Source organism: Mastigoproctus giganteus, chromosome 3 (assembly GCF_048544385.1).
Source record: "Mastigoproctus giganteus isolate SK-2022 chromosome 3, ASM4854438v1, whole genome shotgun sequence".
Classification (NCBI taxonomy): domain Eukaryota; kingdom Metazoa; phylum Arthropoda; class Arachnida; order Uropygi; family Thelyphonidae; genus Mastigoproctus; species Mastigoproctus giganteus.
The window spans coordinates 164,926,231-164,944,317 of record NC_143577.1 but is presented as its reverse complement, the minus strand read 5'-3'; the positions used below and the strand labels follow the sequence as shown (position 1 = coordinate 164,944,317).

Below are 18,087 nucleotides of genomic sequence, written 5' to 3'. Positions count from 1 at the left end.
TCACCCCACAGGTGCCTACTCTCTGGGCACTGCAATTTGCAGAACTTTACCCTTTCTTGGTAAGAGTACCCCTTTGTTCCCCTTGGCAATCTTGTTGCCCTCTGTACTCATTCTTCCTAAAATGAGGCCTCCAGACCTGTATACACCACTCCAGGTATAACCTGACTAACTGTGGTGCTATACTTTGCTAAGTATAGCATCACACAGTTGGTACATTTCTCTTGGGTTATTGCTATCCATATGTAATACTTAGCATTTTTCAATGTTAAACTTCAGTTTCCACTTCTCAGCCCATTTCCCAACTTGTCTAGATCCAGTTGGAGTAGCATACTGTCTTTACTGTTAACAACCCTGTCAATCTTTGTATTATCTGCAAACTTGGACATTAATTATGATATACCTTGATCAATATCATTGAATACCCAAAACAATGGGCTCAGCACAAAATCCTGGGGAACTCCACTAATAACACTTCACAAAGAGCAGCATCCATTGATTACTGCTCTGATCTCCTAATCAACCATCCCTTTACTTATTGTAGCAACTTGCTCTTAATGCCATACCTATCACTGTGAAACAGTATCAATCTTTCTTGAAATCAAAGCTCAGTCAGTCCTCATATAGCACAATAGTTGTGTTCCTAGAAACCCTTGTGCAATGCAAAATCATGCAATATAAACAGGCCCTATGGGGAAAAATAGCATTAGGTGCCAACCACCCAAGATTGAACACACATTGGTAACCAAACAATAAATTGTATTAAAATACATAATAAAAATATAATATAATTTTTATAATATTTTATTATAATATAACAAAACTCTTTTTACAAAAAATATTGCTAATGCTTTTGCTTCTATCAAGTTTGCTTAAAAGTTCTATCATAAGCAAACTTGTGTTTTGTTTGATTTTTCTATCCAAACAGATGACAGCTGTTCCATCTCTACCAATTCTTTGTCTTAATCTAAGTGTTTTTAATTACACTTTGAATTGTTCCTGCTATGAAAGTTTGTTTTCTCTGCATTCTTTGTAATTCTCAGCATTGCCTCATTTAGGTCTGTAGCACATGCAATATCACATGGTCTTTCATTTCACTCAAAGCATTTCACAATTTCATATTTTCTCTATCAACAGAGGCAAAGTGGCCATTTTCCTTACCAGGAAACCCTAGTGGGCTGGAGGCTGGTATGATTTTGGCCATAAACCATATGAGGCCACTATAAATTTTCCCAGGTAAGAATTTTTGACCCAGTCTGCCTCTGTTTATTGATATTGCTTTTCTTTTTCTCTCTGAATCTGCAGGGTCTTCACCAGGATGCTTCCTTTTCATACCTTTTTTAAGTATTTTACTTTTTTTTAGGGAATAAAGCACAATTACAAAACAAAGAGGCACTCTTGATACACAAACAAAGCTGTGCACATGTAGCAACTGAATAAACACCATAAAGGCAGAGATATACTTAACACCTCACATTTTACTAAAGCACATTTCTAGGGGTTACTACCATAAAACAAACAATTTCCAGTTGCATTTCTGCTAGTGGAATCTGTTTTATAAATTGGTAGTAAACTCAATCTAATTGCTATTTGCAATTATATCAATAGCTGAATTGTTTATTATGGTGAAATATTTCCCCTTCACTGATATAAAAAAACATACATTTTCAGAATCTTCTCTTCATTCCTATAGTGTTACATTCAGTTGGGGTGATTTTGCATTAGACTACCATTTCTTGTAAAGGCAAATTGTGCATAAGCGAATTTGGTTCTTCTTATATAAGATATCGTTCCCCTATTTATAAATCGTGTATGATTGAATTTGTGTAGTATAAACATGTTATGAGGACTGACTGTACTCCCCAAATTACAATTCTGCATTGCTTATGTATGATACCATGTCTGATATCCCAACAATATGTGCCTTTTGGTGTCTTGACTAGCACTTAAAGCTCAAATTTAACTATACTCCTAGCATTGGTATACATGCACCTGTTTCTACTTACAGTAACACAGCCCATTTATTTGTTCCACTGACTCCTGGAAATCTCCATTGCCCTGCTTTCCATGTTGCTGCTCATTCCAATAGCAGTTCAAGAATCACTTTTGCCTCTGCCTGCAGCCACTGTTACTTAGTCTGTATCCCCCTAGCAGTTTTCTGACCCACCTAACACTTCCTTGATAGCATCAGCAAAAATTCTTGCACCCTTTCTATTTAAGTCTACTCCATCCCTGTAGAGGCAGTCTCTCCTGTCAAAGCACAGACCAGGCTGAAAAACACTACCCCTTGAGCCTTGCACACTCTCCAGGATTGAATTGATTGACAAGGCTCTCATACTCCTATTGTGTGTGGGCAGAATTGCAGACACTTTCACATTGAACCTTAATTTATCTTTTTCAACATTCATCTATAATTGAGTAAATATTACTCTTAATGTCATTAGTTCCAATGTGTCACCTTTTGTGCCTTTAAAAGACTTATGCTCTAACAAACTTTTGCCCCTGGTAATGTTCCACCTATCCTTCTTGCATATTATATTCCTGATAAGTCACCAGCAATAACTGGTTCCTTTGGGACCAGCATAATCTGCCTTACAGATTGCCTGTTTCCTGAGGCATAGGAGTCAGCTCTGCCATTGAGCTGGGCAGCTGAGAGCTTGACAGGGCCCTCAATTTCAAAGGCATTTACCCTTCACCTCAAGCTATGATGCCCATTGGAATGCTAAGTTGGCACCTAATTTCTTGATACTCTGTGCATCTAGCACATACAGACATCCTCCTTGACTGTTGGAGAATTGCCCTCTTTGTTTCTCCCTAAGTTGCAGCACTTGCTAGTCTAATCTTTGCTTCACAGCTCTAGTCTGGGTCATGTATTTCCATTTTAAATACAGTTTAACAGTGGAATTTAATAAATATTGATAATACTATACTAAGCTAACAGATTTCTAATAGTGCTTTGTTACATCTAGTTTTACAATGAACCTTACACAATCAGTTTGCAATATATTGCATGATCTTATCAATTTAACAGCTATTCAACATATTGGCACCAACACTGGAAGTTAACTTACAAAAATCACTAAATTCAAAATAAGCTAATGAATGCTACTAAACTTATTTAATATCTTTGTAAAACTGAATATAATATATTAATGAAGAATACTATAAAAGCATCAAAATACCTACCCCTTTACAAGCAGCCAAAAATGCAGACTATGCTCTTCTACAACCAGAGCACCTTATCTATATTAATAGCTATCTGATTACAAAGTGGATGCATAATGAAAAATACACACTAAATTAAACTTATTTTTGCACCTGCTACAGAGGTTAAGTAATCTCTAGCTGTGACTTCCATGGATCACCAGTTTACTATTAGTGTTAACATAATCACAAGATGTGAGCTAGTTTTTTATTAGCTATGGTAGTGTTTACTGAATTAACATGCAGTAACACTTAATGTTTGTTTTCCATTTATGGATCGGTGACTAAAGAAATACTTCAGTTTAAGTAAACACTTGATTGATGGCACTTCAACTTCAGAACATTACCATGTACTTGCTAAGTCCTCAGATCTACTCAATATTGTTAATGGCAATGTGTACAACAATTTGTGCCCTTAAATATATGCTCCACAATGTCATTTGCTTTTGCTGCTGGCAATGTACCCTGGTCCTATTCCACCTTGTACAATATTTTCAGACTTCCTGACAATTACATCCTGTGAAACTAGTGCATTCTGCCTTAGATTGCTGTTGCCTGCTGCACAAGCAAGCTCTGGCATTGAGTTGTTGGCTAGCTGAGAGCTTATTGGGCCTCCTTTTTAATTTAAAGGTGTCTACTATACTCTTCACTCATAAGCACCCATTAGAATGCTGCATTGGCACCTAATTTCTTCATACTTTGCTAAACATAAACTTTTGGCTATATATCAAGTTCCAGAAAGAACAAACATTGCACATTTTGTTAGGCTGCAATTCAGAATTTCCATTCTCCCCTGATCATAACACTCCAGCTGCTCTAGTTTAACTTCCATTTAAATACAACTTAATAATCAATTTAATTGACAATACTAAGATTCACTAAATGCAGTGATATTACATATCAAGCTTTACATTATGCCTTTCACTCAAGTTCAAGGTATGCATTACACTATGCAATTAAGATTGCAGTTCTAAATTAGTTATCCTTAAAGTAATTTTTTAGCTAAAAACAAATGTCTAACAAGTGATTTGAACACTACTATTTCATTGCATTACTAGTTACCCATTACAATTTGTGCTAAAACACTGTACAATAGCAGTACAAATAACAAGTCTTAACTTGTTATTTGTACTGCTATTATCACTAGCTAAGCTAACAAATGACTAAGACAAACCTATTTGTGAAACAATTTAATCTTAATCAAATAAATTTAGTCTTATCCTTTTCTACAAGCTCATTCTTCAACTGTTAATGTATACTCATAGTAAGAGTACTTTTTGCACAAGTGCTTTCTCTGCATCAGTACTTAGTTTCTACTCTTGGTAGTACTTTTCTGCTCACTATCAGTCTGCCCTACCTGCTGTGGAATATTGGCCAACATTGAGTGGCATCCCCAAAAGGGCAGTCAGGTTAATGACTGATCTTGTGAACTTTCATCACTCTTAGATGCTCAGCTTCTGTTGCATGCATCTTCTCAGGATACTTCCATGGGCCCAATTCAGCTGAATTAATATAATTCTGCACTGTTGCAAACCAGTGCAAATACTTACTTCAACAATCCATTGATTGTCTAAATCAGTTCTCAGAACTGACTTATTTCTTCTACTTAGGATTAACTAACTTTTTTTCCCTAAATTGAATCTACAGATTCAAGCCTATTGTAAACAGTTCTTGAACATCAGCTGTTCTCTTGTAGTTTCTAATACCTTTCACACCAGTAATTTTCATAATTACTTCTAACCAAGGTGGGTCAACTGCAGTCCCAATTGAAGAATACCTGAAGTCTGCAGGAGGACTAACATTTAGCAGACAGTACTTGTTTCATATGGAATAGTCACTTTAACTTTTGTATCTATATAGCCTTTATATTACTTGTTACTAGATACATTAATATTGAATTTTTAAAAAGTGAAGTGTTAGCTACATTGGGTCCTTTATGAAGCTTATACAAAGGGTACTAGGAAAGTTTTGCAATACAGCTTTGTTTATTTAATTTTTTCAAAGTAATTTCCTCTACATTCAATACACCTCTCCATCCTCAGAAACCAGTTCTGCCAGCTTTCACTAGGGAGTAAAGCACACTCGTTGTCCCAAGCCCGTAGAAGGTTCTCATCACTGGAAAACCGCCTCCCTTTTAGCTTCATTTTCACATGCGGGAACAGTGCAAAGTTGCAGGGAGCAAGGTCTGGACTGTAGGGAGGGTGCTCGAAGCTTCAGTCCTGTCGTGGTCAAATATTCGGTGCAGGCTTTGGCACGGTGAACTGGAGCATTATCGTGATGGAGGTACCAGGTGTCCATTCTTGACTTTGGCCGCAGGTTCTTCATAGATCCAATGACTTTAGGCAGGCATTGTTCAGTATACCACTTAGCTGTGACTGTCTTCTGCGTGTCCAAAACGACACGTTCCACAATTCTGCTCGATTTGAAAAATACAGCTATCATTTTCTTCTTTACAGATCGGGATTTTCTGACAATTACAGGTGTGTCGTCATCATCAAAGACCCAAACTTTGTTTTGAGCCTTGGTCGGCAGATCGTAATAGTACAGCCAAGTCTCGTCACCTGTCACGATGTTGTTCACATACCAAGATTGTCCCTTATCAAACTTTTTTAACATCTCCTGGCACCAAGTCACACATCGTGTCATCTGCTCTTCAGTCAGTTGATGCGGCACCCAGAGAGAACAAATTTTCTTCATGTGCAAATGATCTTGCAGAATCAAATGAATTGCTGGTGCATTTAGACCCAAAGTATCCTCTATCTGTTGGTAGGTCACTTGCCTGTTTTCGTCAAGCATTTTCCTCACAGCAGTCAAGTTTTCCTCTGTAACTGACGTTCGTGGCCTTCCCGGCCTCTCAGAATCCTCCAGAGTGAAATTTCCCCTTTGGAATTCTCTATACCACCTGAATATCATTGTACAATGTGGACAATCATCTAGTGCAAGAGTCATTTCTTTTAAGCACTGGTCTATGGTTAAACCAAGCACGAAAGTATACCACAAAACTGTCCTTATCTCATTTCGTGACAACTATGCCATCGCAAGCACTTTACACTCACTACTAATGAATAACTGAGCCCATCGACTTGGCGCAGCGGCTACTATGCACGTATGAACATGTCTCAACCTGCAGCAACAAGCAGCTTCCTGCAATTCATTGTTGCATCACATTGCAAAACTTTCCTAGTACCCTTTGTATTTGCCACTGTTTTATATGTATATATACAAACTTTTTTTTATGCAGATGTAGCACTTCAGAACCAGAACATTTTGCTGTACTTTAATAAAAAAAATTGTAATAGCCTGATTGTGTGGGTAATGGCTAAGAATTTGGATCAAGTGGAGTATTGATAGAGCCAAGATTGCAATTGGATACAGAATATAGAGTTGGACAACAGGGAGCTGTTTTGGAAGGGATAAACAACTTCTCTATTAGAGGCTACTGCAGTTGTGCTGACAAAGTATAGCAATGTTTCAATAAACATCTACCATCTTACCCTTTCTGAAGTCTTTACTCTAATCAGAGTAAAGATTACATGAAACCAGTGTTCTCAACTAGCCATTATAATTTCATACTGAAAAATGAGTTTTGAATTTAATAGACCTGAAAATGGAAGCAATTAAGCTTATGTTCATATGCAAGCAGAAACATGCTTAATTTCAACTGCTGAATAGTCCTTTCTATTGGAAAATAGAACAATCTAAGTAATTATGACAGTTTCAATTTTCAGCAGTATTTTTTGAAAAGAATTAAGTGTTAAAACTAGAGAAACATTGTTCAAGCAGCATTCTAAAAATTGAAGAATTGGTACTTGTCAGTGCCTTTCCATTTTTGTTAAATGGATCACTATCTGCCAGATTAAGAATTGTAAATGGCACTTCATTACTATATCAATAAATGAATGTTGGAAAATGATTTCAGCACTTAAGATGAGTGCTAGATAATTTGGGATGCCCTGCATCAGTAAGATAAGCATATCCAAATTCAGTTACTGTATTAAATTACAAACACCATATAGTGCCCACACAATAGCATTTACTTTTGTAGATTTCATAAATTGCTTTTATCCTTAGTCACTTCAGAGTACTTTGGTTACTGAACTGCTAGTTACCATTACAGGCATTGCTCTATTACTGACTTCAATCTTTACTTAATGCATCTACCACACCAACCTTAATTTTCATTATACATCCAATGAAACAGCTGACAATTCAAACTGGCTTACTTAAAAACATACACAATTTTTCATTGTGGGCAAAACATTAAATGCCTCCACAACTAATACAAAGAAGCCTATACTAGTAAAATCTAAAGACTGCTTTCTCTAGTGGCATTTGATTTTAAACAAGCCAGTACTGGTTTACCACTACCATTAAAGGTAGCCCTTTAACAGAGATCAAGGTTCACCAGTTTGAAAGCAGTGGCAGGGATTTTAATTTAAAGAATGCTGTGGACTGTCCTGGCTCCTGATAAATACTATCAAAATCTTGCAGACTGTAATTAATATGCAAGGGTACTCTAATGGGTTTGGGAAATCCACAAGCTGTAGCTTTGTCTGAAGGCAAACTTAAATTTCAACAGAAGTTTTCAAACCACTGTAGGATGACAACTTTCCAGTTTTTGTTTTGTGCAATAGGCATCTATTCACTACCCAGTCTAATTTCATCTGTCAGTCTGTTTTTCATACCACCTAATAAAATAAATCCATTGTTCCATCCTATGATTAGTGTCATTTACCATTGAACACTTTCCAGAGAAATTAGTCTTACTAATTTTGGAGAAGGAACTGCAACTTAAGACCTAAAGCCATTGTTTAAGCCTGGAATTAAGTTTCCAACTTAATTGCCTAGAAAAACTGAATAAATGCAAAGCAAACTCAGGCTCTGCCTACTTCCTAAACAGGCAGTAGTAAGAGGCACATGATGCAAGTGTGATGTAGCATCAGCCAAAACTTGCAACCATTCCCTCTAAATGTTTGTCCAACTCTTCCTTGAATTTAAGCTATCAATTTCCACAACAGATACAAGTTTGTTCCCACAATTAACCACCTGTGGTTAAAGGCAAATTTCTACATATCTATTCTAAAACTTTGAATTGGCCACTTTAGGTTCATAATCTGAGCAAGCAGATGAATCATCATAATTCAAGCCCTTACACCTCCATCAGATCTCACAGGTGCCAAGTCTCCAGCTGCTGCATTTTCAGAACTTCTCTTGGTAAGAGAATGCCTTTGTTCCCATCACCAATCTTGTTGCCCTTTTCTATACATGCTCAGGCAAATCTACATCCTTCCTAAAATGAGGCCTCCAGACCTGTACTCAAGGCATGGCCTGACTATTGCCTTATACCAAAGGATAATTGCCTCCTTTTCCCTGCTAGCAAAATTCCTGTATGTAATTGACAATACCCAATGACCTGCTCTTGCAGCTAGTCTGCATTGCTCAAAACTTCATATCTGACTGCACAATTACTCCCAGGTCATTTTCTACCACCATGAATGTGCAACTTCAGTTGCAATTCTTAGCCTATTTGCCCAATCTTTCTAGATCCTGTTGTAGTAGCATACTGCAATTATCAACCTGCCAACTTTTGTATCAGTTAAACTTCAACATTGTCTATACCTTCATCAATATCATTGATAAATATACAAATTCCCACAGGGCCCAACAACCCTGTGGGAATCCACTAATAACATTAGTCCATGAAGATCAGTGTCCATTGATTACCACTGTCTTCTCCCACTCACCACCCTTTTATCCATTATAGCAACTTACCTTTAATACCATTGTACTCCAGTTTTTACAGTAGTCTTCCATAAAAGTGTCAAATACTTTCTTGAAATCAAAGTATGATATCAAATTTTGCATCCAGTTCCTTTGTAACCAATATTCAAATCTGTCAGACAAGACTTTCCCTTAAACCCATGCTGTCTGAATTATTGCTCTAGTCTTGATCTAGATCTTGCAATGCATCTTTAAGCAGTGACTCCATTATTTTACCCAGAACACCAGTTAAACAAACTGATCTAATTGCTCATGTTGCCCTTCAATCCCTTTTGCAAATGAGATAATTTGCATATCTCCAGTTGCTGGAACATCCCAGAGTCCAAGGATGTTCCTTTGCTACCTCTAATATAACTAGATGGATCTCATCCACCCCAAGTGCCTTGTTTAATTTCAACAACTTCTCCTCCACTTTGCTCTCAGTTATTACAAAATCAAGCACCCTGTTACAATTTGATAAACTTTTGGCATTTTCCTTAACTCTTCATGTGTAGATGAATAATACTAATTCAATTTGTTTGCTATCTCAGTATGATCATGAGCAGTCAAACCATCAATACTAAGTGGACCAATCCAATTCATCCCAGGCACCTCAGTGGGCAGGAGCAGCAGTGTGTAGCACACTTGATTAGACAGGCATTAGAACCTGTGACCAAATATGGAGGATATGGAAAGGTCAGGGAATGACCACTGCATATCCCTGGAATAATATTGGCTTTAGTTGTTAATGCTCCTAAAACCAAATAAACTGATTCACCCTTTTTAGGGACTTTATATAAGTAAAGATCTCCTTGCTGTTTTTCTTGGCATCCTTTTCCAAATTTCTTTGCTTGCCTAATCTCCTTTGACTTGATTGCAGACTTATCTGCAATAGACTTGTGTTGCCTGATAATTTATACATTTTTCTTCTCTGCCATGAGTAATTAATTCATTTGACAACCTTTTAGGCTTAAACAATATTTCTTAATCAGTTTGAAAAATGTAGTAGCTTCCATGATTAATTCCTTGAATGCTTCCCACTTGGAATTTGCTGCTATTGGTAATATCAGTTGGTCCCACTACAGAACTTAAACTACAGTGGTTGTCACATTTACAGAATCAAAAACCCTTTCCTTTACCCTGATGGTACTTATATTTGTAAATCCCACATCAGTACATTGATCACTACCACCTAGTGGTTCCTTTATCTTAATTCTTAATACATGAATAACTGCTGATAACCAGATCAAAAGTACCTACCTTCTGGTTGTCTCTCAAACATCCTGCTGCAGAAAACAATCATCCAGTAAATCCACAAGTGTTGCTAGTGGTTGAATGACCAACTTCCAGTCAATATCTTGGAAGTTTATCCCCAATAATAAGACATTTTGATTTACTAGTCCACTTTCTCTGTACATTGTTCATTTTATTCAGTGACCTATAACACACTTCCACTCTTATTTTTGCTTTCCCAGTGCTTGTGTCACATCAAACTGACTCAACATTGCACTGTCAACTGGGTGCACTTAGATTTTTTCCTTAACAGCCTAACCCTCCCTTTCTGTACACATTGTACTCTCCAAATTCCAATTCTTCATTCCTAATATCTGTGCTACACCACATCTCATATCCCAACAATATCCACCTTTGTCTTGAGCAGCACTTTAAATTCATCAAATTTATTTGCTATACTTCTAGCCTTGATATACATGCACTTGTTCTTAGATAACCTAACACAGCCTATGTATTTGTTTAATGACTGCCATCAGTCCCTGAAACACTCCAGGCCACTTATTTCTAATAGAAATAATACAAGAATTGCCTGTGGCTACTTTTAACCTTAGTCTGTGAATACCCTCAAACTAGGCAAGTTTTCCAACTTGCCTAACACTGCCTTGATAGCATCATTAAGTATCCCATTCCTGTAGAAACACTCCTGTTAACAAGCAAAGACCACACTAAAATTCTACCTCTTGAGCATTTCACAATCCCTCCAGGGCCAAATTGATGAAGCTTATACTCCCTCCTATTGTCTAGGCAGAATTGCACACTTTCAAATTTAACCCTAACTACTTTTTTCAACATTGACCTTTACTTAAGTAAATCTTCAGATCTCCTACTCTTAATGTCATTGGTGCCAATGTATACAATATCACCTTTTCCTTTTGTGCATTAAGATATCTGCTCTATAATATCAGCTTTTGCCCCTGGCAGACATACCCTGGTTCTGTCCTTTTTACACAATATATTACCAGTCTCCCTAACAATAGTCACCAACAATAACTCCCATGGGACCAGCACATTCTGCCTTGGAGATTGCCACTTGTGCTTGATGCACAAGAGAACTCTGGCATTTAGTTAATCAACAGAGCTTGATGGGCCCTTCATCAATTTCTTTGACAGCATCTACCCTAGACCTCAGTCTGACTCATCATAATGCTGAGTTAATGCTTAATTTCTAGACACTTTGCACCTAGCACATACATCCTCCTTGGCTGGATCATCTTCTGTTTAAGAGTTTGCAGACATTTCACAAGGCTGATGCATTGGAGAACCTCTCCAAGTCACAGCACTCCTGCCAATTTGTGCATGTTGCTTTGCTGCTCTAGTCTGGGGCATAATATTTAAAATTAAATCAATAAATTTAATTAATTCTACACTATCTAGGAATCCTAAATGCAGTAATGCATATTAGGCTATATAATTCTATATTTGAGCTACCTAGTTACCACAATTAAAATTTTGAATTCTCTACCACTCTATACAAAAACACTGAATGCAAGACTTAAACATCTACAAAAACTAAATTAAAATAACTAGAATTAAGGTACAATATAAAAAACAATTAGGTAAATAAAACAGCAAACACTTATTGCTTTTCTGGATCTTCTAATTTTTAGAGCTTGGATCCCTTAGACCTAGTGCCCCCTGCTTAAGGATTAAATCAACTGATTTTGAATCAGTTTAAGCATCAAGGCACTAAAAGGCTACTTATTCAAATTGATGTCCATGAATAAAGTCAAATTGATGTCCATGAATAAAGTCAAATTGAGATTTAGCAGAGTGAAATTTGTTTCCACAACTATCATATAAACTTTCCACTTAAAAGTGGAAGACAACTCCATAAATAAGTAGCAAATTCCAAATAAATGAGGGCAAAGCACAAATAATTTGAAGCCTCTTCATATATAAAATGAAAAATAAGTCTTGTTTCATATTTTAACATTCCTCTAATCTTAAAGTCCTTTATGGTATAGAAAGTGCTTAAATATCAATATTGTTTTTTGTTCAAAAACAAATCCCCTATTTATAGGGGAAATACCCCTTGATATGACATCCAGAAGTATTGCTTAACATCCAGCCTTTCACAGACCAACTAATGATGCAAATAGAGGGATAATTAACCTACAGTCTAGAATATGCTTCTGGTAACTAATACTTATGTTCCATTACCACTAGAGAACAAGATGCAAAATCAATGTTTTGGCTTATTCAGTTTGCCTTTCATTATCAAAACTTTGAATCTGTAAAACTTACGTAATTTCTATTTTCATGACATCTCAAACAAATTTTTAATCTATTTAAATATTTTCAATATTGCAGAGCTGGCCTCCAAACAAATCCGGGTTAATTCAGTGAAGTAAGTGCACATGTTTATGAAATTCACTTTTTACAATCAGTAATAAATCTTAAAATATACTGTTATAATTCACTACTTGTATTCATAAATATTTAACTAATTTCATTTGTTTTGAATCCAGTAAGAGTTCACATTTGTTCTTCCAGTCCTTTTTTTCTAAAGGATAAAACTATGCTCAGTTTTATAACTATATGGATAAATTATTTGGGTTGGTTAGACTACTTAAACTTAATGACTCATTTGGTAAAGTATTTACTAGATTCAGTTAGCCTCAACAGTGACAACTTCTATACCAAAATCCTCTACTGTGGATTTTTCTCCACAGGAAGCAAAATTATTCATTTAATACCCAAGGACACTTTAATACTTGTATTAAGATCACTTGCTTTTAAATAAAGCAGTAAAAACTGATGCCATTCAGATGTCTTGGCATAAATACAGGTTATGCCTATCCAAAGGAAGCTTTAAACCCTTATTCTGCAGTACTAATATTTTCCATATCATGATAGAAGCCCCTCTAATTACACCAGCACAATATTTGTATTCCACTCACCAAATAGGTGCTGATCCAGCTGACATTTGAATTTCCCTAACTTTCACATTAATTACCAATGGAGGCAATCTTTTTCTAGTGATTTAACTCTTAATGTCTGCAATCCAATTTATACTGATGGTTCTATAATTTTAATCAAACTTCATCTTGATTCATTTTACTACTCACTCTGAGCTTTAGACATCAATGAAATCCCTCCCCTATAAGATATTGTTCAACAAACTTTGTAGTTATATTTTGAAGTCTTTCCTCATATGGGTATCTTTGGCTGATTTTGCTGGTCTTTGGACCTTTTCAAGAATTGGATATCTCCATGCTTGGACATAATATTCATTATGGTCCCATTGTTTTATGTAGGGAGAAGGATATTTTTACAAATATCCTAAATCAATAGGACAACATGGACCCTGCTTTCTGCCTGTGTGGAGGCTTGCTATCTATCTGAAGAGCACTTCAGACAGATAGGAAGCATATAATAGACCACTTGTTCTATCATTCACTATCCCTTTTTCAGTTTGGTTTCTGAAAATCAATGGCAGTGGCCAGTGTAGGTCTTTAAGGGACCTCACCTTTAACAATCTATAGAGACATCATTAAATTAGCTCTGCATTTTATCTAGCAATACATAAGGTTCTGGTTACTAAGGTTCCAGTTTACAACTAAATGTAGAATAGCCAAATGATTTAGCATAGGTAAATGTCAGCTATTTCCTATATCCAGTTCATGGTTGGCTTTCATAATAGCCAGCCAGATTATCCAAACAAGTGACTTTCCTTTTATAAAATCACATTTCTGTTGGTATACCACGTCTATGACAGTATAATGGCTTTACTTTTTTGGAGAGGTCTGGGTTCAACTCCAGATAATTTCTAAGTAATACTCTTGACACTATACTTAGCTAATCTGTCAGAGGGAATAGATTTCCCTGTAAGTTATTCTGGATTTTTCAGCCCATACAACATTTGTGTATAGCACATAATGCTGTGGTGATATGGTTTCAGTTGCATTTTCACTTAAACCCTATAGATCACTTCTACTGATGCCTCCCTATTGCGTTAATTTTTCCAATTTTCTGTGCCATAAAGTTGGGCTGACTGGTTTTTCATTTGCAAGATCCACTTGGCATCCAGCTTTATGGTTCAGTTATGTTTGATGGTTTCCAATCCAAAGAAACCAAAGTTCAGTGGTACCATCATAATTAATCTCAAATCTGTATATATAATGCCAATCTTAACTATTTAGTAGTTAGCTATAAGCAGATCTGATGCACTTACACTAACTTTTAACCATATTAATCTTAATGGTTAAATACATTCTCTTGCTGCCTCCCTCAATTACTAGGTATATGCTTGGTAATCCTACCAGCAGACCAATGGTGGTATTAAGCAAGGAAGATTACCACAAGAAAGTTAGACCTATTAGGTGATAGTTTCTATGGCTACTTAAGAGCAGCCATAGAAACCTCTTGGCTAGCTTAGAACAGCATGTAAATAAGATGTTACTTTCCTGGCTAAAAATGGAAAAGATTTCAAAGGACAAGTTTGGTCCATGCATGCAACAGGGTGTTGGCTGCCCAGATTTTATGGGTTACCTAAGATGCACATGTAATGTTCCATTACAGCCATTAGTTTCCTTCATTGGTAGCCCTACATATGCTCTATCAAAATATTTGGCACAGCTGATTTCTCCAGTTGTGGGTTGGTCATTGGAGATGGTGTGGAATTTGAAATTTGGAGGAGTCAAGATATAGGGAGGATGAGATGTCATTAGATGTATCATTATTCATGTGTAATCCCCATAGCTTATGAGATAGAATGTCTGAAGTTGTTCTTAAGGTATTATTATCCTTCTGTTGTTACAGAAGGATAATACCTTAAGTGCTAGATCCCACCACAACATACAAGATATGTTGTGCTGTTGAATTCTTTCTAGTACAACCTTTGTTTTCCAAGGAGTGATGTATAAACAGGTTCACAGCACAGCCATTGTTGCAAATCATTCTATGGAGGAATTAGAGAATAGGGTTTTTGCAAGATTGGAGTTCCCTATGCATAAGTGGAAACTGTTGATGACACTTCCCCTATTGTAAAGGGGAGAGAGGGAGATGTGGTCTTGTTTCTTAATGGATTCTCCCCTTTATAAATTTCACCTTGGAGGTAGAAATAGATGGCACCCTTCCATTTCTGGACAATTGTATATAGAGAAGGCCCCAGACTTAGAACCAAGGTTTATAAGAAACCAATGTGTTGGGGCCAGTATACACATTATAGGATGGCACAGACTGCACAACATAGTGTGGTCAGAGCACTTTTGGATAGGGTGAGGACACATTGCAGCACCTGAGGGGAGAAGGAAATTAGCAAATTACAACACATCTTCTGAGATGTGGTTACTCCCAGAGGGTCATTGATAAATACAATAGAGGAAGAGCCCAATCAGGTAGTTCTACCTGTACTGCTTACTAGTGTATGTTCCCTACTATCTGGACCTGTCAGATTGCATTGAGAGGATGCTTTACAACTTTCAGACATGCTGTGTGCAGCTCCTGGGCTGGAGGTTGCACCCAGTAGTGTCACAGGTCAAAGACCTCATTACTAGGATTCTGGTAGTGGGTTGTACATGAGGTCACATGCCCAGATTGTGGGAATGTGGGGGAGACAGGATGGCATCTCATGGACTGTCTGGGGAACATTTCAAGAGCAATATGGACTGCAGAGCTCAATAAACCTACCATTGCTGAGCACTATTGGGAAAAACAGCAGATCAAGAATGCTGTCATCCTTGACCAGGCACAGATTCTGGGACTGGAAGTGGCTGGAAAGTCTGGATTTGGATCCTCTGGCAACAATAGCATTAACAGACAGGGGAGTTGGGCTTCACCCCTTTTTGAGGCAGTGGTTTGCCAGAGAAACGTTTTAGTTTTCCATGTCCCCAGACTGGTTCTGGTACACATGAAAGGAATACTGGGTATGTGTGTAGTCATCCACATGTGCCATGAACCTGGTATTTAAGGATGTTGCTTAAGTTTCATTATTACTGAGGAAGGAAGCACACCTCCAAAAGCTTCAATAGTGTTTTTATTGCTTTAAAATTTATATTTTAATGCATTTTAACTTTATTTTTGTTGTAAACTTTTTGTAAATATTTGTCTTCTATTTTTAATTTTATTATTAAATCATTTTAAATGTTGTATCTGTTTAAATTTGTGTTATGAATAATCCCAACCTTAGAGGCCTTATTGCAGATGTAGGTATATGCTACCAACTCCAGGAGCCTTAGGCTTAAGTTTTCTAACTTCTGCTTCAGTATTGCTAGTTGCATGCTGCTTAACTTCACTATTTCCCTTCTGCAAATAGTCCTTGATCTGTAAAGATCAATGCAAAGTACCTATTCATCAACTTAGTTATCCAAGGCATCTACTAATTACATAATGGTCTAACCAAATTCTATGTCCACATTCACTGTATGTGAAACTCTTGCTCTAAGATCTCTCATATGTAGTATTCCCTACAGAACTCATCTCTATAGGCTTTGGTACTTTTCATTTCCATCCAACTTGCCTATGTTCTGTTGGCTTGGTCAGCCAAGTAATCATCCATCTTGGCATCCTTGTGCCATATTTGAATGGTTTGTCATTAGGACTGCTACTTCAAAAGTATTCCCAGTGTTTCCCTCTCTGCCAATCTAGTTTAGAGGCAGTCTAATTCCACAGACCAGCAGTTGTCAACTTTTTTTAATACTTGTACCACTCATTAAAATCTACTTGTATTTAGAAAGTCCTTATTTGCATAATAAGGCTTAACTTTTTTATACAAATTAAACTAACAGATTTAAGCAATACAAAATAAACTAAAATACTCAATTAACATGGCAATTTAATTGCAATCAACTTGTAAGTACAAAAAATCAGGATAACTTCAATTTAAAAATGACTCAATGTGACACTTCAGTTTATTTATCTGGTTCTATTTTACTTAAATTTCCAACTAAATTTGGCTTACAAACAAGTCTTCTATATGTATCTTATACAGCATAAAAGAATCTTGTTTCACAAATGCATTACAAAATGGCAATTAAACTTTATTGCTTTCTTATGCTTAATGCAAAAATTAGTTTTTTAAATTGTCCATGAAATTTCTTCAGAATTCTTCTAGTACATCTGAGAAAAATAGATTCCTGATCTTTTTGAAAGCACTACGGGTTTATTCTGAAATATACAAACTTGTTTCTATATACATTACCCTAGGATCACAGCCACATCCCTTAATGTAGTTTGAGTTCTGTACCTAGGGTACAGGCACAATTGAAGTAGAGCCCATTAGTGCAGCTGCACTGCACTAATGGGCTCTACTAGGCTTATTACAGCAATCTTTCTTGCTTCCAAGAAGTCTAGAACATATCTAAAGCCAGATGCTCTGAATGAGCCTTAAATAGCTGGGTCTCTTTCATATTATATGGTATATTATTTCAGTTTGTGACCATTCTTATATGGAAAACTTAGTTATCTTAACTAAGATAAGGCAAAGAAAAGTTTGTTAGTACTTTGATTAATGTTTTAAGTTAGTCAAATTATAATGCAGTATAGTTTGGTCACTTATTAAACATATTTAATGGAAAGTGTTTTTTGCTTGGTTAGTTAGTCAGAATACTTTGACAAATAATTTTCTATATGACTATTTAAAATTATACTAATAGTTAGTCTAGTTGCTGAAATAACTAGTGTATTGAGCTAGGAAGCCAACTGAACAGTTCAAAGCATTTAATAAGTTAGGTGTTTTTGAAATGTTTAATGATATTTACCAGTAACTACTTGCTATTTTAAATTAATCACATGATATAACATTTCAATCTCAGTTTAAACTAAAATACCAAATGGTTCCTATTTAACAATTGGAAGTATTTAGTATCACTTTATTTAAAAAATTTCTAATTA

At 36.2% G+C, this 18,087-nt stretch overlaps 1 protein-coding gene across 1 annotated transcript in view; it reads left to right on the top strand.

Moving 5' to 3' along the window:
- Positions 1-18,087, top strand: part of LOC150088384 (uncharacterized) — a 74,778-nt gene that overhangs the window by 47,329 nt on the left and 9,362 nt on the right. The window contains exon 7 of the mRNA XM_090370754.1: positions 12,565-12,601. Within this exon, the coding sequence (XP_090226880.1) occupies positions 12,565-12,601 (37 nt within the window). The remainder of the gene's footprint in view (positions 1-12,564; positions 12,602-18,087) is intronic.